A 17,190-nucleotide genomic window follows, 5' to 3' on the forward strand; every position below is an offset into this window, starting at 1 on the left:
AAATAAAAGTGTTGTATGCTCTCTCATCATGATCAAAATATAATTTTCGAGTCTCTAGAGGATATCTCACTTAGTGGAAAATAAAAACATTTAACTAATAGCAACTAGTTTGGTTTTTATTAACAATACTTTTTCGGACACATATCGCTTACTTGACTAACATAATTTGCAGACTACTACTTTAAAACAAAAATTTACCAAATAGCATTGAAATGTAACGTCTGCATGTTCATGATAACAAAAAAAAAAATTATTATCGATTTTCAAGTTATATACGGTGATAATTGGATTTTCATTCGAATGTACAATAGTTATATTGGGAAATATATTATGGAAAATAAAAAAATATAAATTTTGATTTTATTTATTAAATTATACTTACTTGTATAAAAATAATAAAATATAAATTTTGATTTTATTTATTAAATTATACTTACTTATATAAAAATAATAAAACTATATTATATATCTAACCATTGAGAAACGTTCAACCAGCCCCCTCCAATTGCCATATTCCCCCATTTCAAAGAATACGTCTTCCTAAAGCCATCACCCAAAACCCCTGTTTCTTACCAAGAAAGCCACTCTGCAATGGCGTTTCCTTACATGGAAGCAGTCGTTGGTATGTATCTTTGAATGTAATCGGATAAACTCATCACGCCCGTCGGCGAAAGTGTGAACTTGCAATTTCGTAATCGTGTTATTTTGTTTTCTTGATTTTTTTTTCGTTGGATTTGATGAACGAATAAGTTGGTATCCTGTTTTTTGTGTCGTGATATGATTTAGTTTCTTTAGTCAGTTGTTTGCTTTTGCACAGGGTATTGTTTTTCTAGATTTCTCCGTGGTTTATTATTTCGAGTGCGTTCTTGAATATGGGTGGGTTTAGGGTTTTTAATGACTTATAATTATAATTTTCTCAAGGTGTTGTTTACTCTACGGAATGAGTAAGTGTAGTATAGTATGTTAGTGCTTTCGTACTAGTGTAAATGGGAATGAGTGCGCAGGAGCAGGAAGACAATGCAATTTTTTATTATAACGGTAGAAATGTGCTGCTTTTTTTTGGTGTTGCGAGTTAGGAATGGTACTGCCATATCCTTTGACCCGTGTTCTTTGTTCTAATTCAGCTCTTCAACCATTCAGGTTTCATGATAATGGTGTATATTTTCGAGACTTATCTTGATATACGGCAACATACTGCTCTTAAGTTACCAACTCTGCCAAAGCCTTTGGTTGGAGTAATCAGCCCAGAAAAGTTTGAAAAATCTCGTGCTTACAGTATCGACAAAAGGTTGCGACGACTTTTTTAGTGAGATTTTTTAAGTTCTAGTATTTATACTTTACTTCCTAAATTTGTATTTTATTACTTTTGCTTCTTTTTTTCAGCCGTTTCCATTTTGTTCATGAACTTGTAACCATACTCATGGACTCTGCGATCTTATCATTTGGCGTATTGCCCTGGTTCTGGAAGGTATGTTGTTGTCTCAGGCTTTCTATATCGATCTTGAATATGCAGCTGACTTGGTTGGCGTTGTTATCATGCATTCTTTGGTTTCTTCTGATTGCAGATGTCTGGAGAATTTTTGCTGTATGCTGGCCTCAATGCAGAAAATGAGATACTGCACACTCTTGCGTTTTTAGCTGGTGTAATGTTTTGGTCTCAGGTGCACACAATACTTGAGTTCCGTTTTCACTTTGAAAGATAAGAAATGTTAATCGACACTGTTGCTTGCACTTCCGCCGATCACTTTTATTTTTGAGATATATATTTTTTTTCTCATACTTTTTTCTAACCTTTTGTTTTAAAATCCCCACACAGTTAACCGATTTACCATTTTCTTTATACTCAACCTTTGTGATTGAAGCCCGCCATGGTTTCAACAAGGTATTCATTTTTCTGACCCTTGGTCATGTTTTCTGTTCATATGAATTTAGTTTTTTTCCTAAACTTCTATGATTTTTCTATTGTGCAGCAAACAATATGGTTGTTCATAAGGGATATGATAAAAGGAATTGCCTTGGCTGTAGTGATTGGTCCACCTATTGTCGCTGCCATCATTTTTATAGTTCAGGTCATTCAGTTTGTAGCATTTAAACGTTGTCACCTTCATGGATAACCGTTATCTGGATGTTACATCATAATTTCTACTTTCTTCCATTAATTTTATGATGTTTTCAAAATGCTTTTCACGTTTTCTTTTGACTGTCTTTTAATCTACTTCCATTCTTCATGTTACTGCTGATTGACGGAGATATGTGTTTGGATGCAGAAAGGAGGTCCGTACTTGGCCATATATCTGTGGGCATTCATGCTTGTCATATCTCTTGTGATGATGACCGTTTATCCAATTCTGATAGCCCCCCTATTCAACAAGTTCACTCCTGTAAGTTGTGGGAAATTTTTTAGGATAAAGAGCTGGTCATATCAATATTGTTTTTCTATAAGGTCATATGCTGAATAGAATATTTTCTGCTTGTATAATGCCTCTCTCTCTATTTTTTTTGTGAACAAGCAGCTTCCAGATGGAAATCTTAGGATCAAAATCGAGAGTCTTGCTTCATCACTGAAATTTCCCTTGAAGAAATTGTTTGTTGTTGATGGATCTACAAGGTCAAGCCATAGTAATGTGAGAAGTGTTTTGTTTCTCTTCCTTCTTTGTTTGCATGTAGAAGTAAATAGACCCGTCACCCGTGAAACCTCCAAGTTTTTCGCAGCGCTGATAAGCTTAGACACTTCAAATAAATGAAATGGACTTCAAGATTGATGTTTGTAAAAATTCCCTTCATCTTTTTTTGCTTTGTTGGATCATACATTTTTTGTCCAGGTCTTTAGTGTTGACACATCATGTTCATGATCCATGGAGTGAGGAAATGAAGAGGAATAAGTTTGTGTATCAGGTTGTTCAATGAATGGTTCTAATTTCTATGAAAATTAATGCTAACTATTCGCGTTTTGATGGTTATAGAAATGACCATTAAATTTTTATAATAGTTCAACATAGAAAACTGAATTGGTTTACAAAATGTAGTATAGTGAGAAGAATAGGACAACAATGCTAGGATCTGTACTCTCCCTACTTACAAGAGAGAGGAAGATTTTCTGTTTCACTCATTTGATATTTATTAATTAATTTTATTTCTTGTGCCTTTTGATTCAGTCTTCCTGTCCTTTCCATCTTCCCAAGATTATCTTCCGGACTTGTGTAATGCTAAACATTTTCTTCAGGCATACATGTATGGATTTTTCAAGAACAAGCGGATTGTACTTTATGACACGCTGATACAGCAGGTATGTGGACCTCCCATATGAAACTTTAATCTTTTCTGCCTCCCGACACGGTCACCGTTCATTGGAATGATGGTCCTTTTCAATTTACTACTTCAATTTCAAGAGTTTGTATTAAATCAAAATCTGACAAATGTTTTTGGTGTTTGCTTGTGATAATGTATTTTTAAGTAACTATTCATCTATTTTCTGTAGCTTAATTAGTTATTTGAATACTCAATAAGTATAGGAATTACTGACACACCAGTTAAATAGTCTTTAGCTTGGTGTGTGTATCACAAATTCACCCATTCATCCAAAAGAGCTAACTTGATCTAGCATGGTGTGTAGAGTAACAATGTCTTAGATGACTAAAGAAAGGAGATATGTCCAGAAGATATGAAAGATTTTAAGAACAAATAATGAAATATAATGATGTAACAACATTGAATTAAAACTAAAAGTGTTTGATATACTGTTTATATTGTGTCTTCGGCAGCCAATCAGTCTTCCTTCAACCGTACAAGTCTTCCTTCAACCCTAAAATCTGTCACTTTAATCATCGAAGATTTCCCATCCACAAAACCTAATTGCATTATGACTTTTTCACATTCATCAATGTCCCCACATAGTTGTAAAAGGCGAGCGACGCTGCACCTGGTGCCTTGAACCAAGGCGCGAGTCAGGACCAGGCGCGGAGGCTGAGCCTAGGTTCAAACCCAAGCGTAGCATTTTACTAAGGCGTCTACACGTGCCCGGAGCGAACCACATTTTTTTAAAAACACGACAAGTCGCATTCTGTGTCCTTTTTTTGGGCCACAAAGCCCATTTAGTTTTAAATAAAAAAAAGGAAAGCTCACCCTAACAGCAGAAGACCGATGCATTGCAGAGAAGAAAACATAGAGGAAATAACGAAAAAAGAAGAGAAGAAATGACACTTGAAGAAAGCAACAACACAGAGAAAAGAACAACATAAAACAGAGAAATCATATTTTTCCAGATTTATGTCGAGTTTGAAAAATGCAAAAAACTGAAAAGATCCGGGTTAGAACTATGCGAAATTGAACAATCCAAAAAACACTTTTAAACGGAGGAATTTATCGACTCAAACAGCATCTTGTTGGTGGTCATCGAAACGCCAAAGCATGTCCAAAATGTCGTCAGCATGTGAGAACCGAAATACAAGAGTTTATGATTAATAAAAAAGAAGTCAAACAACATATGAACATGATATCTCATTTCGATGAAGTTGCGGATCAACTTTGGAAGATATGAGTTTTTTCAATCCCAAGAAAAGGTAAACAACCAATCACAAGTTTTAAGGATTTTTGTCGGGCTATGACTTACTGCACGTATGATTGAAATCCTCCAACTTATCATGAAGTAAAGATAACTTATTTGAATAAAGAAATTGAGCATACAAAATGTATTTTGAGAGAGCACTATGAAGATTGTGCAAAATATGGCTGCAATTTAATGGCTGATGGATGGACATATGGAAAAATTAGATCATTGATTAACTTTTCAGTGAATGGTCCAAGAAAAACTATTTTTAGAATCCGTGGACGGTTCCAGATTTTCTCATACGAGAGTGAAGATGTATGATTTACTTCTAAAATATATAGAGCAAATTGGTCATTAGAATGTTGTTCAAGTGGTTACAGATAATCCTTCTGCAAATGTTTGACCATGTATGAACTCTTATTAATTTAGATATATTATCATTTATTTATAGTATTAATGCTAGATTTGTTACATTGAAATATAACAGAAAACTTAACACGCATGAAAACTTTTGATGTTGAAATACAAACACATGTATTGAACCACCCCATGTGCTACCCGTTATTTGGATTTATTGTTTGAAGATTTGTCGAAGATTCCTGTGTTGAAGAAAGTTTATGAGAGGGCGTTCATTTGATGATAAATGATTACATATATAATAGGCCACAAGTCTTGAACATGGCGATAGAATTTTCGTGTCAAAGAGATATGGGTTAGGACTAGAAAAACTCGTTTCACCACTGGTCTTTTGACATTGAAGCAATTTCAAAAACAAAAGGTGAATTTAAGAAAGATGGAACACAAGTTGATTAACAAAAGATACACAAGGTAAAGTGGTAAACGTGTAACAGAGATTATATTGATTTCTTCATTTTGTAATCGCATTGTGTAGGCCATGACAGTTGGTGGTCCGCTTGTTAAAGTGTTTCACTTAGTTGATGGTGAAACCGTGAAAGAAAACTTATAATGAGATATATGCATATATAAGGTCATTGATTGAGTTACGGAAGCTATTGCTTAGGTTTTCAACAACGACAAAGAGAAGTACCAAAATATTTTTAAGATTATTGATGACAAATGGACGGTTCAACTTCATAGGCCTTTGCATGCAGCTGGTTATTTTTGAATCCGGAAACATTTTATGCGAGCCCCCGAATAGAAAAAGATGCCGAAGTTATGAAGTGGTTGTACAAGTGTATTGAAAGGATGTGTAAAGATGTTAATATTCAAGATAAAGTCATACATCAACTCACAATGTATAAAAATGCTGATGGACTTTTTGGCATGCCTATGGCCTTTAGACAGAGAAATAAAGTATCACCAGGTAATAATTGTTTTTTGTTGTAAGATCACAACTTGATGTTTAAGTATTTTTATGGTAATTTGAAATTTTGGATTTCTTATTTAAGACAACCACCATTCACTGTAAAGGCCTATGAAGTTGAACCGTCCACGTGCCATCAATGGTTTTGAAAATATTTTGGTACTTCTCTTTATTGTGGTTGAAAGACAAAGCCATAGTTTTCTTAGCTCGATCCGTGGCCTTATATATATATCCCACTGGATGTTTTCTTTCACCATCAACTAAATCAAACTATTTAACGAACAAGCTACCAACTTTCACGGCATACACAATGTGATTCCAAAATGAAAGCATCAATACGATCTCAGTTACACGTTTACCTTTTGTCTCATTTACAAATCAACTCGTGTTCCACTTTTCTGAAGTCAATATCTTTCCAATTTTTGTTTTTGAAACTGCATCAATACCAAAAAAGCAGTTGCGGAACGAGTTTTCCCTTTCCTAACCATATCTTTTTGACTTGTAAATTATCTTATCACGTTAAAGACTCTTTGCCTATTATATATGTAATAATTTATCATCATGCTTCTCTCATAAACATTCTTCAGCACAGGAATTAAACAAATATTCAAACAATAAATCCAAATAATGATCAACAGACCATATGTGTTTGTATTTCAACATCAAAAGTTCATTGAATGTTAAGTTTTATGTTATATGTAACAAATTTAGCATTAATACTATAAATAAATGAGAATGTATATAAATTAATATGAGTTCGCACCTGTTCAAATATTTGCAGAGGTATTATCTTTTCAAGTAAATCATATATCATTCATTCCTGTATTAGAAAATTTTGAATCATCCACATATTCTAGAAATACATTTCTTCTTGGACCATTCACCAAAAAGTTAATCAATTACCTACTTCTTCCATATGTCCATCCATCTGCTATATTTTGCATAATCTTCATGGTGTTCTCTCAAAACGTTTTTCGTATGCTCAATTTCTTTATTCAAATAAGTTATCTTTATTTCATGATAAGATGAAAGCTTCCAATTATACATGCATTAAGTCACAACTCGACAAAAATCCTTAAAATTATCATAATTTACAGCATTTAACGGAATGACTGCATCATACATCTATCTAGAAAGTTTTTGCACTACAGTGTACTTCATTTTTTTTGTTTTTCCATCATATTGTTTTGAATCTTTGGATCTTTTTTTCTTTTCCCGACTCACAATTTGATCCAAATTATTGACAAAGAATAATCAAGTGGACCAACTGGCTTTGTATTCTTAATTGAGAAAATAGGAGGGGCGGTGGAGCTCGCTATAGAACTTGTGATTGGTTGTTTTCCTTTTCTTGGGATTAGAAAAACTCATCATCTTCCAAATTTTGAAGTTGGTCTGCAACTTATCAAAATGCGAGACCCTGTTCATATGTTGTTTGACTTTTTTTCTTATTCATAAAGCGTCGTATTTTGGTTCTCACTTTGGCATTTCGATGACCTCCAACAAGATGCTGCTTGAGTCGATAAATTCCTCCATTTATAACTTTTCCACAAAAAACACATTCCATGACATTAGTGTCTTTTGGATTGTTCAATTTTGCATAGTTTCTACCCGGATCTTTTCGATTTTCTGTATTTTTCGAACTCGACGTTAATATGAAAAATATGATTTATGTGATCTATGTTGTTCTTCTCTTCACCGTGTAGTTGCTTTCTTCTTGTGTATTTCTTCTCTTTTTTCATTATTTCCTCTGTGTCTTCTTCTTTGCATTGTGCCGGTCTTCTACCGCTAAGGTAAGTTTTCCTCAAACTAAATGGGATTACTGGCCAAAAAAAAAAAGACCACAGAAAAGTTGCGTTCTAAGAAAGAGATTTCTGTCAATTTTTTATAAAAAAAGTGGTTCACCAACACTGCGTCTGGGTTCAAGCTCAAGCGCAGCGTCCGCACCTGGTTGCGAGGCTCGAGTCGCTCGCCTTTTGCAACTACGGTGTTGACAATGATATGATAACTTCTGGTATTTGTTAAAAGGAAAATATGAATTTTAGAGTAAAAACAAAATCACTAATTCCTGTGACCCTTTTAGCCTATTGTGAGGTAGATAGTTGGATCTTGTACATATGATGAACCATGGACCGAGTTTTAGCAATAGTAGTAGCATTTTTGCTTGGGCTTTCTGTTTTTCTTTACCCCAACTTGAAAATTTTGAGAAGAGTTTTTGCAAGATTTTTTTTTAAAAATGTATAGTATAAAGTCTTATTCTTGATGCGATATTTTGTTAAGTTGTTTGGTCTATTTTTTCTTTTCATTTGAAGTGAATGAGATTTTTGAATTTGAAAATTGTATTTGTGTTGTCTTTTTATTGGGAATGATGAAGTGATACTGGTAATGACAAGGTGGTAGCGAGCAACTAGTGATGGGCGTAACGTTGATTTCAAAATAGTATTAAATCAAATTGCTATGAACTTTCAGTGAGAAACATCTGTTATGAAGTTTGGCAAACAGGGGCAATATATTTTTGTGGTGGACCCATTTCTTGTGCATATTTAAGTTTATAGGTCCAGGTTCAGCAAATGATCATTAAGTTGTTCAATGCCAAAAGTGTCGCAATGATTGAATATGAATGATCGTTCTGTTTTCTAGCTGTCTTTTGTTTTCGTCTTGCAATGGTCCTGCATCTGTTTGAAGTTAGATGCTCTAATCATTTGCTTGTTTGTGTTTGCTGACAATTCACGTCTTGACTGATTCAATGCAGTGCAAAGATGATGAGGAAATTGTAGCCGTAATTGCCCATGAACTGGGTCACTGGAAGCTTAGTCATACCATGTATTCCTTCTTTGCAGTTCAGGTATTACAGTAGTTGTAGATGTCGCTAATTGTCTTACAGTGCGAGTTGCGGTTCACATATCAAATGCTAATCACTGTGCCCTCTTTAATATGTTTGATTCAATTCTTGTGCTAAAAAGAATGGGGGTTGGATCATCTCTATAGAAAAATTCTTCTTGGAGTAAGAGAGTATCATCTTACATTCTCACCTTTGTGGAGTTTGATCATCACCTGAATGTATCCATGAGCAAATATTGGCTGGGTTAATATTTTAACTATTACCATGAGTTCTCTATAGATTATAGAATATTGATTCACACAAGGACAAGATGTTCTCTCTGGCCCATGTACGAGCTAATGTCTACCTTGTGTTTCATGTCATCGTTACTTCTTTGAAAGCCTGGTGATATGGATACTTTTGATGCATCTTTCACTTCGATGCAGGTCCTCACATTGTTGCAGTTCGGAGGGTATACACTTGTCAGGAACTCGAAAGATCTTTTCCAGAGTTTTGGATTTGATACACAGCCAGTCCTAATTGGACTTGTTTTATTTCAGGTATCAAAGCAATATACGATAGTAGTCAACTTTTCAAATGATTCAGTTGAACGCGTGGCTTATCTATCTGTACAAATTTGAAAATTCACTCTTTTGGAAATAAAGTTAATCAGTGTGCTAGGACCTGTGCATGTGTTGAATCTGTCTTTGTCAATGCAGCATACTGTGATTCCTCTGCAGCATATTGTGAGCTTCTTACTTAACCTAGTCAGCCGGTCTTTTGAGTTCCAGGTAACTTTTTGTTATGTAGACGAGCATCTGTATGGAATAACAAATTCAATGTTTGTTGTACCGAGTTTGTCGATTCATCAGTCAAATCTGACTACCTGTTTCATGTTTGAAGGCTGATTCTTTTGCCAAGAAGCTCGGATACGCTTCACCTCTTCGAGCTGCACTTGTCAAACTGCAGGTGATTTCTTTTGTTTCCCCTTTTATTTAATATCGAGCCTCACTTTTATCGAACTTCACTGATTATGAAAACATATAGAATGAGCAAGCTTTCGGTTCCGTGGGTGGGGATTTGTCATGATGGTAATGTTAACAATGTCGCTACTCTTTTAAAAGAGTTTTAGCTAATGATTATGCCATAGTTTTTCACGTCTCTGATGATTTGTATCACATCTTGGGCCACCTTTTACCCAGTAACTGCAATTGAGACTCGATGTAACTGCTTCCCTTGGCATTTATTTTAAATTCATTACATGCAAAAACAGCCAAGTAAGTCTCTCGTATAAACTACCCACAAGTATGACCCATGTTAAGAGTTCAAATATTAGTCCCAGCCATTTTTTTCCCTTTTTTTGTTCCCTTGTCACTCCGTACATAGTCATCAAAAGCCTACAAGGTGCTCATCTAGGTTCTAGGCATAGTGGGACTCGTTTTTTACACCTATACATAACTATACGAGCTGGTTTTTTTGACAGGAAGAGAACCTTTCAGCCATGAACACTGATCCTTGGTACTCTGCTTATCACTATTCTCATCCTCCTCTAGTAGAAAGATTAGCTGCCATTGACAAAACCGATAAGAAGGAAGACTAAGCACGAAGCATGGACAATTGGATCGTCTATACGCATCATGATAGAGTGGTGGTCTGATCACCAGGAATGAATTGTAATCGTTTGATCTATGTCAAATCTATGAGAAATTTTCCATTCACATTAAATGAATGTTGAACATAAAACAACTTGTGATAATCATTTGAGGTGTTGAAAAGTCCAGAATTTTCCAGATTAGAGTTTCATAGCTCCCCACATGAAGCGAATTTTCCAGATTTTGTCTTCAGCTAAAGATTTTGTGGCCGAAATCTTGCCCTTCTCTCGGATCATGATTTCTTTCTGGTAGGGGGTATGTTTTTACATGATATCTTTCTTTAATTATTTTTTTATTAAATTTAGAATACAGTCCTATAACATACATCACAATTCCTGAGCATAGACTCCATAAACGAGTAGAATCGAGCCTGGTATGGCTCGCGAAACGAGGTAGCTTGTGAGTTTGGGCATAAGACTTGGAGACTCGAAGGTCCTAACATGTTGAAAAAGATCAAAGATGCAAACAAGCACGAAGCTGTGTGTAAAATTATCCTTTCTGCTGTTAAAATGGTGAAGATATACTAATATTTTAGGCATTTTATGTATAGCATAAGCTGCTGCAAACATTACAGAAAATACTGACGATGAATAAGCTGGAAATGACCTTGAAGTTCGTAAATGATCAACAATAACTATAGGTAAAAAAAAAAATTGAATCAGTAGTAACTCATAATTTTTTTGTCGTATAATTTGAGAAGTTAATCGCATGACTTGAGGATTTAATGAGAAAAATCATATATCAAATCCAGGTATTTAGGTTTTCAAAATCAGTGACAGGAGATTCATATTTTAAGAAATACGACATTATTAATCATATTTATAATTCTATCACGTCGTGGATTGATGGATTTTAAATGATACATGTCAAATACATTCTATGTAATTTTAATAATTTCAATACTAATTGATGTAAATTTCAAATACGTCCAAGACAAGTGATTTGAAATTTCATTTCATAAATCTTTTTCTCGAACCTCTTGTTCCAATTTAAGCACATCAATATTAGATTATCAATTTACGATAAAGTTATAAAGATGATCAATTTAAAATTTTGAAGGTTATAATGTAATTTGAAATCTGATTCGAACCATTCATTGAGTTACATACATACTACGATGTGGGAGGGTGTTGCAATCAATAATTTGGTCCTGTTTGAGACGTGGTATGAAATAATAGAAAGATTAAAGATACGAAAATTGATAAATATTGACCATTTACATAGAATTCCCTCTTATTAACTACACCAGAAATTAATGGATTATTAAAAGTGTGCAGCTAATTAATTAGCTAAATTTATGGACGGGGTACAAAGTTGGTTGCCTTCTTTTATTGCTCCATTGTGAGTATTGATTGCCCGTCAAATGGTTCTTCGGACTTTTTTTTCAGAATAGAACTATGGTATTGTTTCAAATTACAAAAATATAATGTAATTGTTCATACTAGTGACATGACTTGAGTGTAGACCGAAAAATTGTTTATCTCACGTAAAGAAATTACAAAGAAACAGCTAAATTTACTAAAAATAACTACCTGAAAGCGAGATTCGAAGTCTCAGAACTTCAATCTTAACTATTGGGTCAAGACCTCATGGATGGTTATTCGGAATTTAGTAAGCCTAATAGAACATGAAAAGTTAAGAATTATTGGACAAATAATTTTATTATAATACCAAAATATTATATAATTTGGATGATAATAAAATAGATTATATATCACTATCATATATTAAGCATCGACCTTCTAGTGATTATTTCAGATAAATGAATTGAAGTATCCTCTTTTGTTTGATAAAAAAAATATTTTAGTATATTTGTAGTCCAACTATAACTATCACATTCTATATCAAATATTTCTATTTTTGTCAAATTCTCCAAATGTCAGTTTATTCGTATCTATATTTTTTGCTAGGTTTCTATATGATTAAAACCAAAAATGTTGCACATCACCACAACTATAGATTTTGTTAAAATATTGCTCCACTCTGTATTTGGTTTTAGAGTCAATGTCGCTTATTCAATTCTCATTAATTATTAGAGAGCATGCTCACTTGGCAATGAATTCGCTTAAATTTGTTCATATATCTCTTGCACATATTGATTCGATAATATATTATTGTTTTGGCAAAAATTTGTGGCAGACAGTTTTACGGGTCGTATTTGTGAGACGGATCTCTTATTTGGGTCATCCATGAAAAAATATTATTTTTTATGCTAAGAGTATTATTTTTTATTGTGAATATGAGTAGAGTTGACTCGTCTCACACAAGTTTTTGTCTTTATTTAATTTAAAGTTTATTCACTGACTATTTTTAAAGCACAAAAGCCTTTATGCTTTTTCTTTTTCAATATTCTTTTGCATTTTTTATGTATAAAGATCTAGCCCACCAACTCCCTAGTGGGTTCGACCACCTTTAGTAGTTATATTTATAATATTTTGACATTTTTAATTTGTATGGCATATTTATAATAAAATAAATCAAAAAAATCCAAAGATATGAAAATTGAGAAAAAAAAAATATTTATGCACATAACTAGATTCATGACATTATACTTTTAAATGCTTGTAGAATAGGCAAAAACTTGTGTGAGACGGTCTTACAGGTCATATTTGTGTGACGGATTTTTTATTTGGGTCACCCATGAAAAAGTATTATTTTTTATGCTAAGAGTATTATTTTTTGTTGTGAATATGAGTAGGGTTGACCCGTCTCGTCTCACAGATTATGATCCGTCAGACGGTCTCACATGAGACTCACTCTGTAGAATATTATGAATATAGTGAGATGACACTAGTGGGATCGAAGTGCATATCGAATATCATAGACAATCCAAACATAGTTAAAAAAATCGATTATCATTTCTCATTTTTTACGTAACTTACTCAAATCATGTCTGAATAAAATGTCATAGAAATCACCTCCAATCAAAATTTGACGATGAAAAAATCAATTATCATACTTATTTTATATACATATAACTGGATCGAATCTATATAAGACGAATCGAATTCGACTGAGGATCCATGTACCCTGCTTAGATAGGATCTAGGAGCCGGATCCACCCATCCTACCGTTTGAAGTGGGGCCCAACAAAAGTGAGCTCAAATGGAGCACACTCCTCACCCATTTTAATTCAACAGCCCCCCATTCATTCATTATTCACCGCCGATGAACACGTCCAATTTGAAGTAATTACACACGCATTTGTGTTTTTAGCGCATAAATTTTGGTTGATTTACTGTTCTTCAGCAAATGTGGGAATTTGGATTCGTGTAATTTGACTCTACCTGCACTTTTTGAATGCCACGAGTTTAATTTCTTCGCACATTTGATTTTTCGAGCGAGATGTCAGTGTACGATGCGGCGATCGTCGATACTGAGCTGTCGAAGAAAACCTCCGTCTTTGGGCTGCATCTCTCGGTGGTTATTGGAATAGTGATCGGAGTAGTGATTGTGCTCATTCTCTTCGTTTTATCTCTATGCTTCACCGCCTATCGCCGCTGCAGCAGTAGAAAGGCGGCGGCCAAGCTCTCTCACAAAGGTGGAGGAGAGATCACCCCAGTTGTGTCCAAGGAAATCCAGGAGATAGTTCATAACGCTGCTCCCAATCACCAGCCAGTCGTCGCTCAGGTATAGTGCGTGTATTGGAAGTGTGTTATTTGTATTAAAAGTTATCGTCTTGCTGTGATAATTTATTCCCTTTCTTTCTTTCTTTCTTTCTTTCTTTCTTTCTTTCTTTGTCTAAATGATACTTTAACGAGAGAGTTTATGATTTCTCTATCTATTTTCTTTGGGTCACTTGACTTCAAATTCTAATCCCAAGTATAGTGTTATGGAATTTAAATACACACTCGAAAAAGTTAATAACGTGGCCATGCGAAGTTAAACGGACCTTTGAAAGGAAATAATTGTTGAGCTCCATCCATGAGAGCTGGTAATTGAATGAAACGATGATTTCTCCCTTTCGGTGTAAAAACTTGGATTATTTAAACAGTTAGTTTGTTCCTAACCCTTTTACGAATAGTGGTATCAATTGATTTCCATTTCTTTTTATTCTTTCAGGTGGTTCCGGAGATACAGATAGATATTGGGAATGTAGAACACAAAGTTGTGTTTTCTGATAGAGGGCCATCTAGTGGTGAGAGCAGAGCTACGTGTGGGACTGAAACTGGGTCGGTTGGAGGCAGTGGATCCTTGCCCGAGGTGTCACATTTGGGTTGGGGGAAATGGTATACTTTGCGAGAGCTCGAGGCTGCCTCTAATGGGTTGTCTGATGAGAATGTTATTGGTGAAGGTGGATATGGTATCGTCTATTATGGCGTGTTGGTCGATAACACAAGAATTGCTATAAAGAATTTGTTGAATTACAAGTACGCAAATTTTTCTATGTCCTTCTGGTTTTCAAAATCATGACACTTGCAAATTCAGTTCTTTAATATTTGCCGTACCTTGCTTTTGCATTGCTAATTATGTAGCTAAACGAACATGATTTATTAGTATTTTTAGGGAATTTTCCTTGCATCTTGCTGAAGAAAGCTTTGCCTTTTGGACTAAAAATCTGTATAGGTTGTTTTATCCCTCATAAGCTTTATCTTGCGTGCTTTCAGGGGTCAAGCTGAGAAAGAGTTCAAAGTGGAGGTGGAAGCAATTGGACGTGTTAGACACAAGAATCTTGTAAGGTTGTTGGGTTACTGTGTTGAAGGAGCTTACCGGTAATGGACATTTCATTTCAATTTTCAGTTACTCCTATTCTTTTTAACTATCAATTGTTGATTACTTTTTAATTTTTGCTTTTTTCCTCCTTTAGGATGCTTGTCTATGAATATGTGGATAATGGAAATTTGGACCAGTGGCTTCACGGTGATATAGGAGAAATCAGTCCTTTAACATGGGAGATCCGTATGAACATAATTATAGGAACAGCCAAAGGGTATGATAAAGATTTTTGGTTCAATACTACAGCAATGCATGACTTTTTAATTGCTTATACTTTTCAGCTTGGCTTATCTCCATGAGGGTCTGGAACCAAAGGTTGTTCATCGTGATGTCAAGTCCAGCAACATACTGCTTGATCGTCAATGGAATCCCAAGTTGTCAGATTTTGGGCTTGCAAAACTACTGAATTCAGACAGACCTTATGTGACAACTCGTGTGATGGGAACATTTGGGTCAGTTAATTTTGCAGAACACATACACACACATTATATATGTATTTTCTGTCATGTTTCCTCATAGTGGATAAGTTGCCTCTGTAGTTGGGCAGTAAGCTGATCTATTTTTCTGTGGTGTACTAAGTTACGTAGCTCCCGAATATGCTTGCACTGGTATGCTGAATGAGAAGAGTGATATCTACAGCTTTGGTATATTGATTATGGAAATTATAACTGGAAGATCTCCTGTTGACTACAATCGCCCTAAAGAAGAGGTTAGTTGTGTGTTTTAACAGCAAGAAAATCTCGACAGTTCTCTTTTTTCTCTTATTTCGTTAGGTTATTAATTTCTAATCAGTATTTATGGCTAAAAATTGCAGGTCAATCTGATTGATTGGCTGAAGATGATGGTTGGAAACCGGAAATCTGAGGAAGTAGTCGATCCTAAACTTTCCAAAAGGCCTGCTTCAAAGGTGCTGAAACGAGTTATTTTGGTAGCCCTTCGATGTGTGGATCCTGATGCTCAGAAGAGACCCAAAGTGGGTCATGTGATACACATGCTGGAGGCAGAAAACTTCCTCTCTCATGATGTATGGCTTACACCTGAAATGTTACTTTCATAAGAGAAAAACGAGTGGTTCCCTTGTTTATTTTTGATATTCTTCCTGTCACTGAAAATGCAGGAACGACAAATTGTTCAAGATTTGTCCAGTTCCCAACGAGAAAGATAATCGTCCTGCTCGAGAATTGATCATCGATTAACAAGTCATTGTAGGTATCTCTGATTTTCCACGCAGGGGGGACATCAGCAGAAACCGTGGCTTATAAACAAACTCTCGGTGATGATATCATTCTGTGCTTATTTATGGGATTTCACGGCCACACTTCATTATTTGAATCAAGATTTTTCCTTCTTTAGTTGCCTAAAGTAGTGGTATGCTTCATGTTTGTCAGGTGAATCAATAAATTTATTTGTTCTTGGATAAATTGCAGCACGTTGTATTGCCCTTTCTTGGCAGTGAGCAAATTTGAGTGCCACAGAACCCGTTCCCCATGCTCAGTCTGGCTTTAACATTGTTTCATCTTTGTCATAAGATACTGTAGTGCGGACAGAATGTGGGCGCGCGAGGGGGAATGATTTCCGTGATATTAAATACAAAAATTCAATTTGTTGAAACCTCGTGATATTTTTAATTAAAAATATCACGATATAATTGATGTAAATATAGATATAGAATATATAAGATATATCTTTGACATTATTCTCTAAAATATAAGCCAAGAAATGATTTCCATAATATTAAATACATATTTTTTGAAAGATAATCTTAAATATCTATTACTATATATTAAACTTGAGACACCTATATTATCTGATTTGGTTAGTAAATGTGACACAAATGTCAAATTACATTCATTTCTTAAAGGGCAAAGAGTAATTATCTAATCCTTACATTGATATTTTTTCTTAATTCGTTATCTTCTTCGAATTTTGTAACCACCAAATCCATAACTCTTGTGATTTGGCTTATTGCTAAGAATTTTTTTTTAACTATACATTTTCCATTTGATTGAATGTATCCAAATTTTATTATCTGATTGGAATAATATAATGGTGTATTCAAAGGATAATACTGAGTTTAAAAAAATGACAATATCATTTCTTATTTTTCAATATCTATTAAATTATAAGTAATTAA

At 34.4% G+C, this 17,190-nt stretch overlaps 2 protein-coding genes across 2 annotated transcripts; both read left to right on the top strand.

Moving 5' to 3' along the window:
• Window positions 1-486: 486 nt before the first annotated feature.
• On the top strand, window positions 487-10,478 carry LOC140823439 (CAAX prenyl protease 1 homolog). The gene is made up of 14 exons (XM_073184787.1): window positions 487-622; window positions 1,141-1,288; window positions 1,384-1,468; window positions 1,566-1,661; window positions 1,817-1,882; window positions 1,971-2,069; window positions 2,268-2,381; window positions 2,514-2,624; window positions 3,224-3,286; window positions 8,620-8,712; window positions 9,135-9,248; window positions 9,408-9,479; window positions 9,592-9,657; window positions 10,172-10,478. Exons 1-14 carry the CDS (start codon window positions 592-594, stop codon window positions 10,286-10,288), a joined length of 1,275 nt encoding a protein of 424 aa, XP_073040888.1. The 5' UTR covers window positions 487-591; the 3' UTR covers window positions 10,289-10,478.
• Window positions 10,479-13,446: 2,968 nt separating this feature from the next.
• On the top strand, window positions 13,447-16,667 carry LOC140823446 (probable serine/threonine-protein kinase At1g01540). Its single transcript, XM_073184802.1, has 8 exons — window positions 13,447-13,970; window positions 14,403-14,710; window positions 14,948-15,052; window positions 15,148-15,270; window positions 15,338-15,508; window positions 15,636-15,765; window positions 15,871-16,080; window positions 16,174-16,667. Exons 1-8 carry the CDS (start codon window positions 13,686-13,688, stop codon window positions 16,219-16,221), a joined length of 1,380 nt encoding a protein of 459 aa, XP_073040903.1. The 5' UTR covers window positions 13,447-13,685; the 3' UTR covers window positions 16,222-16,667.
• Window positions 16,668-17,190: the final 523 nt, after the last annotated feature.

The sequence above is a fragment of the Primulina eburnea genome, chromosome 2, assembly GCF_022965805.1.
Source record: "Primulina eburnea isolate SZY01 chromosome 2, ASM2296580v1, whole genome shotgun sequence".
Classification (NCBI taxonomy): domain Eukaryota; kingdom Viridiplantae; phylum Streptophyta; class Magnoliopsida; order Lamiales; family Gesneriaceae; genus Primulina; species Primulina eburnea.

Excerpts from the sequence above, each read along its gene's own strand:
- LOC140823439 (XM_073184787.1), top strand. The coding sequence starts at position 592 with ATGGCGTTTCCTTACATGGAAGCAGTCGTTG. Across the intron at positions 2,070-2,267 it reads CCATCATTTTTATAGTTCAG|AAAGGAGGTCCGTACTTGGC; the intron begins GTCATTCAGTTT and ends GTTTGGATGCAG. Across the intron at positions 2,382-2,513 it reads TATTCAACAAGTTCACTCCT|CTTCCAGATGGAAATCTTAG; the intron begins GTAAGTTGTGGG and ends GTGAACAAGCAG.
- LOC140823446 (XM_073184802.1), top strand. The coding sequence starts at position 13,686 with ATGTCAGTGTACGATGCGGCGATCGTCGATACTGAGCTGTCGAAGAAA. Across the intron at positions 15,271-15,337 it reads ATTATAGGAACAGCCAAAGG|CTTGGCTTATCTCCATGAGG; the intron begins GTATGATAAAGA and ends TATACTTTTCAG. Across the intron at positions 15,766-15,870 it reads ACAATCGCCCTAAAGAAGAG|GTCAATCTGATTGATTGGCT; the intron begins GTTAGTTGTGTG and ends TAAAAATTGCAG.